Below are 19,663 nucleotides of genomic sequence, written 5' to 3'. Positions count from 1 at the left end.
CACCCTTCAAAGCAAACAGTGCGGTGACAACCCTTCAAGCTGGTGTCCCATTTGATGGTTAGAATTTCTTAAACAGATTAAATTCCAAATAGAAAAATGTCCGCGTTCGAAATCATATCCGACTACTCCAAGGCGAACTTGAAGGTGATTCCCGACGCGATTTTGGACATGAGCAACTTGAAAATGCTCTTCTTAGAGAGGAATTTTCTGGTCAGTTTGCCCGAGAATTTCTTCTTTTCCGTGGAGGAAATTCGAGTAGTTTTGACCCAGAGAGTAGATAATTGACCCCCCCCCCCAAAATTTGTTGAAAAAGTTGAAAAATGAAAATCGAAGTGATCCAAAGGAAGGAAGTCAACTTGATATTATGTGGTATAAATAAGAGACTGGCGAAAACAAAAGCGAAAAGAAAATAAAATATGAGATGAGAAAATAGTCCATACACATACAGTCGCTGCGCAGTCTAGTTTGCAATGGGCCGTGGGCTTTTCTGGACAGAGCCACACATATAACCACTATACCGACTACCACAACCACAACTGTGGCCGCCACTGGAACCGCGATATTCCACTCAACCCAGTCGGGGATCCAGGGGAACAGCATTCGCATGCCGGGCATGTCCCTGGCCGGAGCAATAGTACCTAGAAGGAACAACCAATTTACCTTTGTTATAGTTTCCTTTGCCGCGCAAAACGCATATCACGATTATCGCAACGATAATGACGAGCACTGCAGCCACTACGGGTACTACTAGGTTTAGGTTGGCGAGGATAATTTGAAGGGTGTCCTCTTTTGGGATTTCACGGGCTGGGGCAATAGTACCTGAAACCAAAACACAGGGGGTGTTCTCAGGGCACTTGCATCATTCCACTACTCAAGGAGGTGCTCTGTGCTTGTCTATTTGTCTATGGCTCTCAGTTTGGAGCTCATGTGGCGTTTATTCATTCTTTAACTATTTGGTATCCATTCTTATTAAACGCTTTTAAAGATTGTCCCCTTTTCAATGCTTACGATAACCGTTGCGAGCAGGAGCTCATTATTTTATTACTTGCTTTATTATGAAATGTTCTATCTCGAGTTTGAGTACGGATGTGGGAAGACAACAACCCTTAGAGTGTTCTCCCATGGATTGACTCCATAAGATCAGTTACACTAATTTTAAACAATAATAAACGCACATTGACCCAAAACTGCAGTATTTTACCATGTCGGCTAATTATGTATTAATATATTAATCTAGTTAAATTATTGATTTCATTTTTAAGTAATATTTGCCATTGTAACCATCAACTCTCAACTCAATCGACTCAAAAACAGCCAAAAAACAATTCGTTTACAATCCGTGTTTTTGAAATTTGAAACTTCCGCCTGAGAATTTTCAAGCTGTTGCTTTATTGTGATTGTTTGCTGTATGTGCTCTTTATTGTAATTATTTCTTAATTAATTAATATTAGATAAATTCTATATTGTTGAGGCAGATTCATTTTTTTACAAACTTCTTTTTGGGTATTTCCCCTCAAAAATGTTTGTCTTTAAAAAACTCTTGTCTTTTTTATTACAGATTGATAAATAGTGCTCCTATTTCGCAATAAGTTTGTAAAAAATTAATTAATATTAATTATTCTCTTTAAAGTGAGAAGGAAAAATATGAAAACGAACGCGATTCCCGAACATTGAACAGCTCAAAACTCGAAAACTGTTCAAAATACGCCAAAAGTTAAAGTGGCATTTTGGAAAGAGTTCCACACAAACTGTCTTCTGCTGATTGAGTTTCATGGGAAATTCCCAACCTTCTAATAGTTAGAAGCAAAAATATCAAAACGAACGCATCTGTAATATTTAAAAATATTATATTTTCTAATATTTAAAAAACAATCTTAATATTATCTCTTATTTCTTGAGGTACTGGATTATTGCCATTCAATTCTCTTCGTTGATCTATTAGTGTTTTGGTGTGAGGGCGGATTTTGTTCTGTTTTTTATTTTTTGGGCAGAGCTCGTTTGCTGCTGTTTCTATTCCTTCTGTTATTGTTTTATTTAGCTCGTTGATGTCTACTGTCTCTGTATTTTCTAGTGCTTTTGTTATAGCATTTTCGAACTTTGTTGGGTTTGCTGGGTCCTGCCAATTCCTCTTTATTTTGATTTTTATCCCAGCAAAAAACTCATCAAAAAATTTAAGAGCGTTCAAAATTACGTACACAACAAAACGCGGATAATAAAATTATTTTAATTTAATTATTTTTTTTTATATAAATATTAAGTAGATGACATGGCTGAGTTCAACCCTTCAGTATTATCGGATAAATGTCAACTTTTGAACAATCATACAAATGATCATAAGTAATCGTGTGCCAAATTTGAAAGCAATCCGATAACAAAACCCGCAGAAACATGAAATCAATAAATTAAAGAGATACAACAAAGGTACGACACTTGAGTGAAATGTACACATAAAAATTAATGTTTTAGACAAATAATTGTTGTCAATGAACGTGAGATTTAGTCAGTAATGCGCATATGATGTGTTTGAATGTGTTGTTAAATACACAAAATGAAGTTGAAATCAATCGAAACTGAGACTAAACTGAAACGACCCAAGAGAAGATTTGCAGCTCCATGTATTATATTCAGGTACTATTGCTGTGAATTGATAGGCAAGAGATCAATTTCTTTAAAAAGCATATCATGAGTCTATAGACGACGGTGAATGGTTATAAAACAAGTGCTGCAAACAACAAAATAAAGTAAAATAAAAAGAGAGAAAGCAAATCACAACAAAGCAAACAATCATATTTTAACTGAAACATATTTAAAATGTGACGACAAAAAAGTAAAGCCGTGTTTTTCGAATGCCCCCAAACGGATCACCAAATTTTGGCATAATTTTCAAAATGCCTTAGTTGTATGTAAATTATAAGGAGTTACAGATCGAAAATTCCATAACATCATATGCATTGAAACTAATTCGATGTTTGATAATGGCACGGTTCGACTTTGTGTTTATTAAAAATTACTTCATTTGGGTCGATAATGCGTGTTTCATTTGATTTTCATTTGCGGCAAACAAAAATAAAACATCACGAAAATCATGAGAAAAAGCAAGCGCTAAAATGCATGACACTACTAAACACATGAGACACATGTAGACTATTTACAGTCCTTACCCCCAGTAACGGTGAGAGTGGCAAATTCGTATTCGGCAACGTTAAATCCTGCATTGTTATGAGCGGTCACTCTCAAATGATACCAAACCGCAGGATCGAGGTCCAGTAAGATGAAGTTTTGGCCAGGTTTAACGTTGTTTGAGACCTGGATCCATTCTGAGCTAATTCTAAAATTTTCAGTAGCAATTTCAACAGTTATTCGCAATAAGTGGCGGAAGTTAAGGGTGCTTCGTCAGACTCACTTCTTTTTGTGTTCAATCACGAAGTAGAGCATTGGACAACCGCCATCAGACCAAGCACTCAAGTGCAATGTGATGCTGTTGGAATTCACTTCAATGAATTTATCTGCGCTTGGAATGATGGGCTTTTCTCCCTTGGTTTTCGGGTTCAAGTTGTCCGAAGGATCGCCGGTTCCAATGCTAGTAAAATTTACATTTAATGAACAATTAAACTTTTACACTTCCAACTCCTCACCTGTTGTAGGCAGTAACATACAGTTGGTATCTAGTGCCGCAAAGCAATTTCTCCAAAGTGTACTTGTCGGTAGCAGGCCCCACTTGCACGTTTTCCCATTCTCCGAATTCGGGCTTGTAATGGATCGTGTATCCATGGACTTGCTCACCATCGGATTCGTGAGGCTTGATTTTAATCGACAAAGAGTTTGTGGTTGTGGACATCAGCGATATCTGGAAGGAGATTCGTGTGCGGTGACGAGAGCCGAAATTGATTTTTGCCGAAAATATACCTGTGGTGCTCTGGGGGGCGCGTTGACAATCAACTGATGCGTAACGGAGTCTTGGCCATAGTCATTCTCCACTTTGCAAGAATATTCTCCGGCATCAGTCCTGGTCACGTCCCGAATAAATAGAGAGCCATCTGGTTGTTGACGAACGCGATCGTTGGTGTTTGCATTGAACTTGACACCTTGAAACACAAATTTTATGGAAGAAATCAATGTGAATCAATTTACTCACCTTTAATGCTCCAAGTGATTTGAGGCGGCGGCACTCCAACAGCCAAACAGGGCAGTGTTACGTCCTCTTTATAGGTGGTGGTGAATCGGTCATCGAACGAGGCAGTTTTTGCTGGGACTAAAGAACTTATTAGTGAAATGTGAATGGGCTGAAACTCGTGCACTGACCGCTGTTGCTGGGGGAAACGTTCACTTTTTTCGACGGTTGTCCCTCCCCAATTGTAGTGGCGGCAGTTACCCAGAATTCGTATTTCAGATTGCTGTCCAGGCCTTTGGCTTGGAAGCTGAGATTCTGGTTTCTGATGTTCGGGACGATTTTCTGCGATTTCGGCTTTTCGTCATTGTCCCCAGCGACTTTGTAGTATACCATATAGTATTCCACAATGCCATTGGGTTCGGTCGGAGGCTTCCAACTGACCAAAATTGCGTCAGACGACATTACCAGAGCTTTAACGGCAGTTGGAGATTCGGGGACTAAAAAGACGGCGCTTAATAGAAAAAACTCTCAAGTTGAACAGAAACAGTTTAATTTTAAGTGATTTCTTCGCGGTTATTTGTTAAGTCCTGATTTTAAGAAAAAGAAAACTAATTCATGGGTAGAAAATGGGGGATGGGGCGTAATCTATAAATCTTGTAACGCTCGAACTGAAGTTTTATGGATTCGTTACACATTCTCCCCCATTTGCTTTGCTGATTTTAAATAAGTTTGGCCTTGGATAGATTTGCTGCTGTACTAAACACATTTTCTTCTTTCTTTCCAGGTGACTCTACGCAGCTTTCGGTAAGTTTAGCGTTACAGAACTTTTAGTCCCATATTCAATAGACTCGTAGGGCGGATTTGCTTTCGATTGAGCTATTGGTTCTATCGTTGCGTCCCACAAAAAAAAAATTAGGAGCAATATTTTGCCAAATGGGAGTTACTGTGCCGGTGCGTTGAGTTGGCGCAACAAGCCATTTCGGCAACACTGTGCCAACTCCTGACAATTAACTGGGTTACCCAGGCCAACTAGGTAGAACTCACCATCCTGCTCAGTTTGGCAGGCAATTGGAGAAGTGCGAACTCCATCGCCGCCTGAGGTGTAGGTCAAGACTTCCATGCTGTAGTTTGTATACTTCTTAAGACCGTGCAAAATCGTCTCGCTTGAAGCGGTGATTTTGGTGTCCTTAGTTTTCTCATCTGCAAGCACAGCAAATCAATCCAAAGCCCGGGATCGCCCTCAAGAAAGTTACCAAACCAGCTGTCTGAAGGTCCATAAATCACTTTGTAACCCTTGATAACTCCGTTGGCGGAAGTAAGCGGAGGCGATACCCAGGAAACTCGAATAGTCTGGGCTGTAAGAGTGGTGCAGGTGGCCTTGTCTGGGGGCTGTTCGGGCACTCCTTCGGCAGTGTTTGCTTTGTATTCCTCGGAAGTAGGACCAGCGCCAATTTTGTTAAACGCCTGAACCACCACCGAATACTGCGTGTATGTCTTCAGACTGGTGATCTGCAAAAGGTTGTTATTCGAGCTACTGATCCCGCAATCAATCCCGGATATTCTCCTGTACCTTCAGGTGATGTTCTTTGCGTTCCTCTTCGCGCAAGAATTCAACAGTCTCAAACAAGTAGGGCTTGTCAGTGTTGGCCAGTTTGTATCCCACATAGTAGCCCTGTATGTCTCCGTTCCAATGGTCCCGAACAGGTGGCTTCCAGTAGACAATCAACGTGTGTTGGTCCTCAGCTTCTACTCTGATGTCAGTTGGTGGGCCTCCTAAGGCGTATTTCGAAAAATTACAACCTGCAACCCATGGCGGTTTAGTTGCTTACCGGGCACTTCTTCGGCAGTGATTATGGTCACGGTGTCGGAAGGATCAGATGACCCGATTTCGTTTTCGGCTACAATTCGGATGTGATACGTCGTCGCTGGACGAAGCGTGAAAATGCCAGCCTCGGTCTGATCTCCTGGTATCAGCACCCGTTCTGAGCTCTTTTCCCAGTTGCTTTTGCTCGGTTTATATTCGATTATGTACTTCTTAATCGGAGAGTTGCCGTCGTAGGGCGAAACCCAAGAGAGTTGAACGGTTTTGCCGGATTTATCCAAAACCTTCAATCCATAAGGCACTTCTGGCACCTCTTGTACGATCATGTTGATGTTGGTGTCGTCGCTTCCAAAGGCATTGGTGGCCACGCAAGTAAATATTGCAGAATCAGATCGTTCCGTTCGTTTAATACTCAAGTCCGACAAAACACCTACAACAACTTAAAACTGAACAAAAAAAACACTTTATCTTGAAAACCCACCATTGGGTAAGATTTCTTCCCGGATCGTGTATCTGTTGTCTCCCTTCGGTTCCAAGCGTTTGTTGTTGATGTTCCACAAGATTCCTATTGGCTTCTCGCCCTTAGCCTCGCACTGAAGCACGGCTGGGTCTCCACGCCTGGATGTTTGATTGCGGAATTTCACTTCAAAGTGCGGAGGGGCTGCAAAAATTGTTGTTAATTAATTTAAATGTCATAAAACCACTACGTTTTTTCCGTTTCCTCACCTTGCACACTAATCAATACGACGGCAGATAGGCCTGATCCAATACCGTTAACGGCCTCACATAGATAGTATCCTTCGTTCGTTTTTTGAATATTATTGATCATCAGAGTTCCATCTTCGACTCTCACATCGGGATTATTTGGTTTGAAGTCTTTGTAATCGCCCGGAGAGACTCCTAGTAAAATGGAAAGGTGCAAATTCGCGCTAAGGCAAATCATCAGTTAATCTTACCAGTTGCCCGTTTCCAAGTCACAACCGGCTTAGGAAAGCCATCGGCTTTACATTCAACGGCCGCGTCTGAGCCTTGAGCAAACGCTTTATCTGTGGGCTCTAAAATCCACCTTGGAGGCACTAAAAGTGAAATGATCGTTATAGATTACCAAGTTCTCCCAGGTCAAGTCGAGATAGGCATGCAAGCGATGAAGTATGGGATACATTGAGAAGGTCAAGAGCTCATTGCTTTTAACCACATTGTTTCGATGGCTGTTCTGTTATCCAATTGGGTTTGTTACTTGGAATAGGGCAGAGCTCTTGATTTCTTGGAAATATTAAGTTTTCCTTATAATTTGGAATATTTTTTTCGTATTTGAAGGAGTTGAAAAACATTAAGAAAGATTCCACGAGAGGACCTAGAAATATAATATTGTATCTGATGAGGTCATATAACTACCAAAAAACTAATAGGCCAGGAGAAATAGATAACTATTGGAATCGCTTGAAAAAGTGCCCTTTTTGCATAAGCAACGAAAAAGTTTAGCGAATGCGAAAATCGCGTTTTCTTCGGAAACAATCGCATATAACTCGGTAAGTATGCGTTTAAGAGAAAAATTGTATATATGAATTTGTTCCATATGAAATTTTCTACAAGAACGAGTTGGTCCGATGTCCGTAGATTTGCAACGTTCGCTGCAAAATGCTCGATTTCGATTTTAAATAACTTACAGTGTGACAGTGGTTGAAAAATTCCTGCAAAATCCAAAAAATTAGTAAGGAAATCTGTTTTCTTCTCATTTATGGCTGGGATTATTCTCTATCGAATGGAGTAAAGCGCAAACTTGGGGGATTTTTCTCTTCTTCTTTGAGAAATTTTAGTTGTTACAGTGGTTTAAAAATTACTGTAAAATCCAAAAAAATAAGCCGGAAAATTGATTTATGTCTCATTTATAACCGAGTTTACTCTCTATTGATGGAGGTAAAGGGCAAATAAGAGCGGTTTTGCAAAATTTTCCACTTTCGAGCATTTTGCAGCGAACGTTGCAAATCTACGGACATCGGACCAACTCGTTCTTGTAGAAAACTTCATATGGAACAAATTTAAAAGTTTAAATTTGTTCTCTGAAGTGCATACTTACCGAGTTATATGCGATTGTTTCCGGGAAAAAACGCGATTTTCACTTTTTCGCTGTTGAATTCCAATATGTAGTTATCTAATATAAGAGCGATATTTGAAAAATTTCGTCATAATTCTCCTGGCCTATAATGTATATAGAGTCCCGCAGCAGCAGCAGAGTATCGTTTATTAACAAATGCACACATTTCTAAGGTCCCCTAGAATGTATCCCATTAAAAGCATGCAAGTGAAGAAAATGATTGATATGTCGAGCTTTACGAAATCGTTATCTTATAGGCAACAACCAACATCAATTTTAGTAAACCTCGACATCGACTAAATGAATTAGTGATAAAACTGAAAAAGCATGCACTAGTTAACGGAACAGAATGAAGAATGAAAAAGTGCTGGGAGGTTGGAAAAAGGGACACCCTGTATACGTCTCAGCCAAAGGACAGTGGATCGGGAGGATTGGGTTCAGAAACAGTACTGAGACGTTGAGAATTGAATTGATTAATCTGTTAACACTCAGTGCAAAAGTAAAGACTTGTGCTGTTGAAACATTATCAGAGCTTTGTTTGATTGAGGGCAGAAGACCGATAGAAAACAGTTTAACAGAAGTCGCCGACCTGTGCGTTTTAGACAAATTAATATTTGACCCCATCACTTGGCAAAGAAACAAATGAGAAAAAATCACCATAAACGTCCAAGGAAGCGGAATATTCCACTAATCCGGCTGCATTTGATACTTGGCAGGTATAGTTGCCTGCGTTTTCCTCGCTTACAGCATCGATCAGAAGCAAACTGGCTCGCACCCCAATTTTCATCGTACTGATACTACTCCGAATATCGATGGGGTTCTGATTGAACTTCCAGGAAATTTTTAGAGGTGTGTCTCCTTCGGAGACTAGACAGGTGACTTGAGTGGTTCGACCGGTATGGATGGGAGACTTTCCAAAACTAAACGGGACAACGTCCGGTTTCACTATAAAGAAAAGACGTTGCTAGTTAAAGCTATTCTTTGATTAGGACGGCGGAAGAGGGAGCGATTAAGCTATTGTCAAATAAACGATGTGGATTGTAACCATTAACTTGCAACTCCGTGGTGAAGGAATCTTCAGCAGCCATGTTCTTGGCCCAACAGCTGAAATTGCCGGCAACCGAGTGGGATACCGACTCGAGGGTCAACAGCGATGTCCGTTTGCCCACTTTAGTAACTAATATTTCGCTAAATGTGTCTACATGGTGCCCATTCAGAGTCCACGTTATTTTAATGGGTAGATCGCCTTCCGGTACCAAGCAGGTTATTTGCGCAAACGACCCCTCGTGCACTGGATTGTCTTCGAAATAAAACGGCGTAATCCTCGGAGGGACTGGAGAGAAGAAAGTGTTGTTTACAGACAAACAGAAAAATGAAAACATAACTAAATCAACACAGCGAAGAACTGATGATAATGAAGTCATGAAACTATAACTAACATCGCTAATAAAAGTGTACCGTTAACTCTTAAATGAGCTGAATGTCTCGTAAGTCCAGCTTTATTTTTTGCTGCGCAAACATACTCTCCACTATGATAATCTTTAACGTTATCAATAGTTAACTGACTAACTCTTTTACTGCTACGTACAAGGTTTGCTTCTTGAAGCGATTCAATCGGATTGCCCTGGAATGTCCATTTGATTCCGATGGGCAGGTCGCCCTTTGCGACCACACAAAGGACAGTTATCATGTCGCCGGAGTTCACTGCCGCCTCACCAAAATCAAAAGGGTTTATTTGAGGGGGCACTGAAAGCATCAATTGGAGGCTTTAACATTTTAAAGAGTTAGCTGGTTGTTTAGGAAGAGACTTAGGAGTTTAGAAGACCGTGGGCTATCGTCCTGTCGGACGGGGCTAAGGACCGGGACAAAATCAACAACAAAAAAGTGCAGACTAATCAATAACCGTTCACTTGAAGCTCGGTTGTATGGGCGGATTCTCCTGCCTGGTTCGTGGCTTTGCAGGTGAAGTTCCCCGCTATCAAGTGAGACACTGATTCGACTGAAAGGATGGAGCTTCGTTGTCCCATTTTGGCAACGTCTATTTCCGAATAAGCTTTCACGATTTTGCCATTGAGCAACCAGTGGATTTCCATCGGCAAATCGCCCTCGGCAGCCAAACACTGAACTTGAACATACTGCCCTTCTTGCATCGGATTGTCTTCGAACGAGAAGGGAGTGATTCTTGGCGGAACTGCGGGATGAGAAACTGGAATCAACTGGGAATTGCATGTTAGGTTTTGCGTAAAAACTCGGGACTTTAACCATTAACGTGCAGCTCTGTAGAATATGCGGTCTCTCCAGCCCGGTTTTTGGCTCGGCATGTGTAGTTCCCTGCATGGGCGTGAGTTACTGATTCCACTATGAGTATGGAGCTGCGTTTTCCAACTGGCAACGAGCTTAACCTTAAGGCCTGCGGCATTTCTTTATCGTTCAAAAGCCACGTTATATCCAAGGGCAGGTCTCCTTCAGGGACGAAACATTGAGCCTGCAAAGATTGCCCTTCATGGACGGAATCTTCTCCGAAATCGAACGGGAGGATTTGCGGAGGAACTGGCAACAAAATAGTTCTTCGGTCAATAGGTTTAGGGGGCTTGGACTGGGCAGATTATGAAATGGGAGTAAATCAAGCGAAACAATCTAAAGCACGTCGTACCATTAACACTGAGCTCGGCACTGTACGAGGCCTCTCCCGCTTTATTTCTCGCTAGGCAAGTGTAGACGCCCGCATGGGCATGAGATAGGGATTCAACGGATAAGGTCAAACCCCTTTTACCAGCCGTCGATACGGAAATTTCTGGATAAGTCTGCAGCTTGGCATTATTCAGCTGCCATTCGATGGCAATAGGAAGATCGCCTTCTCTGACTGTGCACATGACTTGTAAAAATTCGCCATCGTTTAGAGGGGCAGCCCCAAAGTCAAATGGAGCAATCTGGGGTGGCACTGGAACAGAGTGGGCGGATTGGGGATTGCGAACATTCACGAAAGCATCCACTCATCATGCAATGGCCCACTACTTAAGTAGGTATACGTAACCATTCACGTGGAGGACAGTGGAATACGCATCTTCTCCGGCCGCGTTCTTTGCAAGGCAGGTGTATCTACCGACGTGCTCATGAGAGACGGATTCTATCGACAAAGCCGAGCCTCGTTTTCCTATTAAGGAAATGCTCATTTCCGGATACTCTTCGACATTTCGCTCATTCAGGAACCACACAATGTTGATGGGCAAATCGCCGCCTTTCACGCTACAGGTTACTTGGAGGAATTCGCCTGCGTTTAACGGCACATCGCCAAAATCGAAGGGCACTATTTGAGGAGGGACTGAAAAAAGGTTCAATTGCAATCAAGCGGTTGAGGGCGGAATAAAATGACAACTTAGCAAGCTAAACCAAATGCTCTAGTAACCATTAACGTGTAAGTCTGCTGAGTACGTAGACTGTCCTGCCTCGTTCCGTGCCACGCATGTATATTTTCCTGCATGGGCATGCGAAACCGATTCGATCGACAAAATGGAGCCCCGTTTTCCGGCTGCCATTGTAGACATTTCCGGGAATGTTTGCAGCGGTTTGCCATTCAACAACCACTTGATTGAAATCGGCAGATCGCCTTCCTTTATCGTGCACACAATCTGGATGAACTCGCCGGCGTTTAGAGGAACATCGGCTATATCGAATGGATTAATCTGAGGAGGCACTGTGAAAAGTGAAGCAATCATACATGGTGTCTAAGGAATGGGATGAAACAAACGACAACTACTAGAAAATGATTAATAACCATTGACGTTCAATTCGGCTGAATATGCAGCATGGCCGGCTTGATTCTTCGCAACACAAGTGTATTTTCCTGCATGGGCATGCGATATGGACTCGATAGACAAAATGGATCCGCGCTTCCCGGCCGGCATTGTCGACATTTCCGGAAATATTTCCAATTTTCGGTCGTTCAACATCCATTCGATGGAAATCGGCAAATCTCCCTCGCGGACTGTGCAGGTAACTTGCAAATATTCACCGGCATTTAATGGGGCATCCGATATGTCGAAGGGGCTGATTTGCGGTGGAACTACAGTGCGATTCAAAATTAGCATACTTATAACGTAAAACTGGAGATGTGTGGAAAAGAGGCAAGATCGTCCAGTACTATAACGGAACGAATTCCGTGATGAATGTTTGTTAGTTGGTAAAACGGGGACAAATCGAACAATCAAGCAAAAGAAAAATGATGATAATAATAGTGATATACACCGTTAACCAGCAGTTCAGTGGAATATCTGGCTTCCCCAGCTGAATTCTTAGCGTGGCAGGTGTAGTTTCCGGCATGGCTGTACGAAACAGCTTCGATCGATAAGAACGACGTTCTCCTGCCCACTGCCGCAATTGCAGTTTCCGGATACGTTTCCAACTGTTTGCCTTCGAACAGCCAGGAGATATTGAGCGGCAAGTCCCCTTCAGTAACGATACAGGATGCTTGGATAAACTGGTTTGCGTGAACGGCCGTTTCTCCAAATGTGAAGGGAACTATTTGCGGAGGGACTAAAATGCAGGGTGATTAGCTGAGAATATTGGCAGTGTCGGAGTTAACGGGTTTAAGTTAAGCGGCAAAATACAGGCAAAAACATGAAACAATAACCATTGACTAGTAACTCAGCACTGAACGCAGATTCCCCGGCTTCATTCAACGCTACGCAGGTGTAGTTGCCAGCATGGGCGTGCGACACGGAGTCTATGAGTAAGATGGCCATTCTTTTGCCAAGAACAGTAGTGGACATTTCGGGAAATCGCTCCAGTTGCTGGTCGTTAAACCTCCAGGAGAAATTCAACGGCAAATCCCCCTCGGATACGAGACACGAGACTTGCACGGACTGTCCTGAGTGCGCAGGGTTATCCTCAAAGTAAAAGGGCGTGATTCTGGGTAGAACTAGGAACAGAAACAATGCAATTAGCAGGCAAAAAAGTTCAATACCCTTGACAACCAGTTCAGACGAATAGCTAGTCATTCCGGCTCTGTTCGTTGCTGTACAAGTGTAGTTCCCAGCTTGCTCTTCGCTGATATTGTCGATGTTGAGCACAGAAACTTTTTTTCCGAATGGAGCTATATTAATGTTGTTGTCCTGAACTATTGGTTGCCCATGAAGCGTCCAGGAAAAGTTAACAGGCAAATCTCCAGTTGAGATGGTGCATTGAACCGAAATGGTTTCGCCAGCAGACGATGGCTCTGAGCCGAAGGTGAACGGATGGATTTTGGGTATTACTAGAAAGGAAGTGTTCGCAATCAAACTTCACAGGGCATGCATAAGGCCGGCACAAGCATAGACTCTTCAGATGGTACCCTTCACTGTCAGTTCGGCAGCAAAACTGGAAATCCCGGCAGGGTTTGACGCTACACAAGTGTAGTTGCCAACGTGTTCCCTGCTGAGGTTTTCGATACTAAGCACGGACATTTTCTTGCCAAACGATCCCACACTGATCTCTGGATAGGCCGATACGGATTGTCCGTTCAGCTTCCAAATAAACGAAACCGGCAGGTCGCCACTGGCGATATGACATTGAGCCGACACCGACTCTCCTTCGAAAGATGGCTCGTCTCCGAAAGCGAACGGGTTGATTTTTGGCAACGCTATAAGATGAAAAGATAGACAGCACAGCACAAGTAGGCGCTTATTGGGACAATTTAAGACGCAGCGTTTGCAAGGAAATCGGGCGGGAATGCAAATCAACACACTCTAAATTCTAGTACTGGTACCATTCACGTGTAGCTCTGCGGAAAATGACGCATTTCCTGCTACGTTGCCTGCCACGCATTGATAAGTACCACTATGACCCTCGTAGACGTTATCAATCGAGAGCGTGCTGAGCTTCTTGCTAACTCGAGAAATCACAATTCCGTCATTGCCGGATTCAATGTTTTCGTTATTATGGAACCAGGAGATTTTGATGGGCAAATCACCCTTGACTACTGAACACGAGAGGGATGCTGATTCCCCTGAGTTCACTGATTCTTCGCCGAAATCCAGAGGCAGCACCTGAGGAATAACTGAAAAGCAGTTCCTTAACTTTCCTCGGTTAGGTGGTGGTTGCTTATGAGTGTAGAAGATATTCAATGCGTTCAAACACTTTGCTTCAGCTTGCTGAAAAGCGCCGAACCACCAGAGAGACATTGAAGAAAACCAGAATTTTGTAGGGACTGTATAGGGGTAAGATAAGGTGGTCAGATGGAGAGAGCACTAAAAGCCAAAGATTAGCTACCATTAACATACAACTCAGTGCTGTAACTATCCAGCCCGGCTGTATTTGCAGCCACACAAGTGTAGTTTCCAGCGTGATCTTCATTAACATCGTCGATGGACAGTGAGCTAATTTTTTTTCTGGATTGCACGTATGTCCCGTACTTTTCGTCAACCAGTCTGTTATTATGGAACCACGTTATGTTAACTGGCAAATCACCCTTGTGAACGGTACAAGTGGCAGAGGTCACTTCTCCGGCCCTCACGGTGGTCTCAGCGAATTCAAAGGGCAATATCTGAGGTGGTACTGGAAGTAACAAGCAATTGAGCGAAAACAATAGCAAAACTGCCGGAACCGAATGAAAATCAGCTAAAAAACGCCCAACTCGGCATGCAACTTTAGTCGGACTTAAGTACCATTCACTTGCAAATCAACGGAAAATTGCGCTTTGCCAGCCTTGTTTTGGGCCAGACAAGTGTAGGTTCCAGCATGTTCTTCGTTGATCGAATCAATCGTTATCGAGCTAGACTTCTTGCCCACTTTTGTAACTTGAATGCCCGCTATGTAGCCGATGCTAATGTTGTTGTGCAGCCAAGCAATATTTATTGGAAGATCCCCTTTATGGACGGAACATTGTGCGGACACGTAATCTCCAGAGTTGATTGGGTCATCGCCAAAGTCGAACGGAGATATTTGTGGTGGAGCTAACAACAGGAACAACAACAACTTGGCAATCTGAGTGGCGTATGTGATGTTTTACAGGAACCAGGGCCGATTTAGCATACTGTAAACATGCAACAACGAATCACCTTGATCATTTGATTTTCAAGTCTTGAGGGACGCTTTCGAAACCGTGAGCGAGGTTTTTTTGGATAGAATAGTGGGGAAATGGGCATGTTCGAAGCAAAGTAACATTAGGTACCATTGACATTTAAATCGGCAGAAAAAGTTGCAACGCCAGCTCTATTCTCAGCGACGCAAGTGTATCTTCCATTGTGCCGATGGTTGACCGAGTCAATGGTGAGAGTGCTGACTTTTGATCCCACTTTCGACACGAGAACACCGTCCAGAAATCCGATGCTTCTGTTGTTATGCAGCCATGTTATATTGATGGGAAGGTCGCCTTTATGAACCGAACACTGCGTAGACACGAAATCCTCCTGATTTATTGCTTCGGAGTCGAAATCGAACGGGGCTATTTGAGGAGAAACTGGAATCGAGAGCATTAGAACAACCACAGTTTCTTTGGCACTGAGCGTAGGGAAAATGGGGAATGAAACTTGCTTCTAAAATGATTAAATGCGCTTAAGGTACCGTTAACATTCAATACCGCAGAATGTCTGTCTGATCCAGCCGGGTTCACAGCTACACAAGAATATTCTCCGGCATGTTCGGCGCTGACCGAATCGATTGAAAGCGAACTGGTCTTTTTGCCGTTCAAAAAAATCATAACACCAAACTCATGATCCAAAGTTCTATTGTCGTGTAACCAGGTGATGTTCAATGGTAAATCGCCTTTGTGGACCAAACAGGTTAGAGACGCTGGATCTCCTGAGTTGACTGACTCCTCGCCAACACTGAATGGCAAAATTTGAGGAGGAACTACAAGGGGAGATATGGCACTTTGAGCGCAATAAATACAGATGATTATTCATGTAACTGTTTTTAAACACACGAATCACCCATGACCTTCCACTGTTTCTTCGGTTCCGGAAATATGCGCTACTTTCGCACTGAGCGTTCACTGGGAATGGACATTTAGTGGAAATTTTCCTTAAAATTAACATTCCTGCAGTACCATTGATGTTTAATTGTGCAGAGTGGCTGTCCATGCCGGCGTTGTTTTCAGCTACGCAGGTGTAGAGTCCGCTGTGCTCTTCACCGACAGAATCGATAGTCAAGGAGCTAACTTTTCTTCCATTTTTGAACACAGATATACCGAATTCAGAGTTCACAGTTTTATTATCGTGCAACCATGTGATGTTAATTGGTAAGTCTCCCTTGTGCACAGAACATGATACGGACGCCAAATCTCCCGAATTAACCGATTCTTCTCCGAAGTCAAAGGGCAAGATTTGGGGTGGAACTGAAAAGTAGCCAAGTGATGTAGGAGTTAGAGGATGAAAGCAACTAGCTAAAAAAAAGTCGAAATCTACAGCCGCAGCTCTTCTGAACTTTTTACCGTTAACGTTTAGCTTGGCTGAAAAGCTGGTTTTCCCAGCTTTGTTTTCCGCCACACATGTGTAAGTCCCCGAATGGCTTGCATCCACTGAGTCAATTGATAAGGTGCTGATTTTCCTGCCAGCATTACTGACCATAACGCCCTCCTTGTATCCGACGCTAATATTGTTGTGCAGCCAGGAAATATTTATGGGAATATCGCCCTTGTGTACTGAACACGTTAAAGACGCCAAATCACCGGAATTGATGGAATCTTCGCCGAAGTCGAAGGGTAAAATTTGCGGGGGAACTGCAAAACGGGGGAGATTTTTTGGTGAGCGGAAAGTGAGGAGTGAAAACATTAATTCAAACAAACACAGTAACCTTTAACGTGTAAGCTTGCTGAAAATCGCGCTGTTCCAGCTCTATTCTGCACAACGCATTGATAGTCGCCCGAATGGCTCTCATCAACTGAATCAATCGTCAAAGTGCTAACTTTCTTATTGGTTTGCCCAACCGTTACTCCGTGCAACAAGTCGACTGGCTTATTGTTAAAGAACCACGCGATTTGCACTGGAAAATCGCCCTTTGTTACTGCACACGTGGCACTTACTAATTCACTGGAAAAGACGCTTTCGTCCCCAAAGTCGAACGGATGAATCTGAGGTGGAACTGGAAAAGTTCAAAAACTAAAAATGCGATTTTCGAAAACGAATCACCAAATAACCTCTCAATCGACAGGGAACAACTGTGGTATTTGGAAAGTTGAGGCACGTGGGCAACTGCTGACATCTCAAAGGATTCAACAGATGCATCAATCAAAGGCATGGGATGGATAAGAGTGAGGGAACTACGTACTCATTTTAAACATGACTTGTAGCTACCATTAACGCTTAAAAACGCAGAATAACTGGCTTTGCCAGCAGCATTTTCGGCCACACAGCTAAATTCGCCAGAATGTGTTTCGTCCGCAGATTCTATAGTAAGGGAGCTAATTCGTTGATTGCTTTTCCCCACCGCTACTCCATGCAAGTCTTGAACGGGCTTCCCATTGAAATACCACGATATATTCAAAGGCAAGTCGCCCTTTATCACTGTGCACTGAGTTGTCGTAATCTCTCCGGCATTGATGACGTCTTCGCCGAAGGAAAAATGGGATATTTGAGGAGGAACTAAAGAAAACAAAACCACACTTTAGACAAAAAATAAATACCGTTAACATTTAAAGTTGCGAAATATTTGTCTTTTCCTGCCGGATTTTCAGCTACGCAGCTGTATTGGCCTGTGTGCGTAGAATCAACAGATTCGATGCTTAGCGTACTAATTCTCTGATTGGCCTTTGTAACAGAAGTCCCATGAAGAAGCCCAATTGGTTTTCCATCAAAAAACCACGTAACTTTAAGAGGAAAATCGCCCTTGCTAACCGCACATTGCGTGCTGACCATGTCTCCAGAATTTACTATTTCATCAGCGAATGAAAAGTGGGCGATTAGTGGCGGAACTGGAAATAGAGCCAAACATTTCTAGCAAAAAAACACCAGCAACCACATGGCAAAATTGAAATCCAAATGTAAAACTGAGCACACTGAGCGTTAACGATTAAGCGCAAAAAATCACCAAGTCCTGTCTGGGAATGCTAGAGTGCTAAGTTAAGAAAGAGAAAATACACCTAAAAGTACCTAGTCAGTGGTAGGTCCTGATGCCTAGGTGAAAGGTAGGTTTAAAACAAAACAACACCAAACCTAATTAGGCAAATACTCAGGCACAGGCCGAAGTCTACCATTCACGTCCAGGCGGGCTGAAAAGCTCGCTTTGCCAGCTACGTTTGTAGCTATGCAAGTGTAGTCTCCCTTATGGTGCGGTTCCACATTCGGAATATTTAGCAGACTGGCTTGGCTTCCAAACGCCGACGTCGTTATGCCCTTTGAATGATGGGTGACGTGTCTGTGATTATGGTACCATTTGATTTTCACGGGTTTATCCCCCTTCGGGACATAGCAAGTCAAGACGGCGCTATCGCCTGCGTTTACGGGCCCATCAAATTGGAAAGGGCTTATTGCAGGCGCCACTGTAACAACAGTAGCTGTAAACCGACGCAACTAGATTCATTTCAGCTTCAGAAAACCAAATGGGAGGTTATAGGTGATTCGTTGCTGCGACGCTAACAATTCATGATTACCATGAACCCTCACGGTGATTATTGACCTACCTGTGCTTGCCAATATTGCATAACACTCCTGATTCGACTCATATACTTAGCATACATAAATGATCAAGTTTAAATAGAGAACTGTCGGCATCCTATAGGGGAAATATCAAATTCACAATAGGTATTAAAGTGGTGCTGCCATATCAAAAATCTGCGTTTAACTTTTCCAAAAGATTTTTGGTTGATCCTATATGAAAAATTATTTTTTTGTCAAAAAAAAAATATTCAAGAACATTTTAGCAGCACCTTAAAACAGTGTAAAAGAAGCGTCAACTCACCCATAATTTGCACATCCAGAGAACCTCTTGCACTGTATCCCTGAGAGTTCTTCGCTACGCAAACGTACGTTGCTTGGTCGGAGGCTCGCTCTACATTTTCAATGATCAAAGTGCCATTTGGAAACACTTTCTGCTTCCTATTGATCGGCAACAATCTACCATCTGAAAAAATATATATTTTTACTACTAAACCCTTTCATTATGAGAAATATGACTTCTCCTTAGAGTAAATAATCGTGACTTCTCAGTTTAGTAGTTTAAAAATATACAAGGTGTTTCATGAGGACGGCGCATTATTTTAACCACGTTTCCTACGTCCGAAAATAACCATAGTTTGCTATATAAACGATGACCCAAAAATGCTTCTTCACATATTATAAATTGACACACTGAGGAAAATCATCATCTCGTTCCGATGTCTAGAATGATTCTTTAGAAAAGCTCTTTAGATCAGCATGATGTAAAAATGACAAACCGCCTAAATTTTTGTCAAACTTCAAAAATTCATTCAGACGGAACCAATAGCTCGATTCGAACCAAATTGACACACTGAGTAAAATAAAGCTTCTTTTATCGAGTGCGGAAGCTCTCGTTCCGATGTCTAAAATGTTTCTTCAGAAACGCTCTTTAGATCAGCATGATGTAAAAATGACAAACCGCCTACATTTTTGTCAAACTTCAAAAATTCATTCAGACGGAACCAATAGCTCGATTCGAACCAAATTGACACACTGAGTAAAATAAAGCTTCTTTTATCGAGTGC

The 19,663-nt window shown here is 42.4% G+C and overlaps 3 protein-coding genes across 3 annotated transcripts in view; 1 reads left to right on the top strand and 2 right to left on the bottom strand.

Annotated features, from left to right (window-relative positions):
• Positions 1–19,663, top strand: part of LOC109539086 (PIH1 domain-containing protein 1) — a 242,786-nt gene that overhangs the window by 175,347 nt on the left and 47,776 nt on the right. The gene's annotated exons all lie outside the window — the stretch shown is intronic.
• LOC109539065 (multidrug resistance-associated protein 1) overlaps positions 1–19,663 on the bottom strand; it is a gene marked incomplete at its 5' end in the record, with an annotated part of 237,012 nt that overhangs the window by 173,466 nt on the left and 43,883 nt on the right.
• The window catches only part of LOC109539060 (Down syndrome cell adhesion molecule-like protein Dscam2), a gene marked incomplete in the record, with an annotated part of 55,745 nt that overhangs the window by 10,793 nt on the left and 25,289 nt on the right, over positions 1–19,663 (bottom strand). The window contains 16 exon segments of the mRNA XM_048666484.1: positions 441–638; positions 3,162–3,328; positions 3,404–3,580; positions 3,636–3,847; positions 3,907–4,085; positions 4,136–4,252; positions 4,303–4,608; positions 5,156–5,311; positions 5,365–5,620; positions 5,682–5,884; positions 5,941–6,363; positions 6,415–6,594; positions 6,660–6,833; positions 6,890–7,009; positions 8,686–8,973; positions 18,901–19,062. Of these exon segments, the coding sequence (XP_048522441.1) occupies positions 441–638; positions 3,162–3,328; positions 3,404–3,580; positions 3,636–3,847; positions 3,907–4,085; positions 4,136–4,252; positions 4,303–4,608; positions 5,156–5,311; positions 5,365–5,620; positions 5,682–5,884; positions 5,941–6,363; positions 6,415–6,594; positions 6,660–6,833; positions 6,890–7,009; positions 8,686–8,973; positions 18,901–19,062 (3,318 nt within the window).

This window comes from Dendroctonus ponderosae, unplaced genomic scaffold (genome assembly GCF_020466585.1).
Source record: "Dendroctonus ponderosae isolate FM_Combo_2020 unplaced genomic scaffold, Dpon_F_20191213v2 Dpon_F_20191213_5, whole genome shotgun sequence".
Lineage (NCBI taxonomy): Eukaryota > Metazoa > Arthropoda > Insecta > Coleoptera > Curculionidae > Dendroctonus > Dendroctonus ponderosae.
The sequence above is the reverse complement of the archived record's forward strand: the minus strand, read 5'-3'. Positions and strand labels throughout refer to the sequence as shown.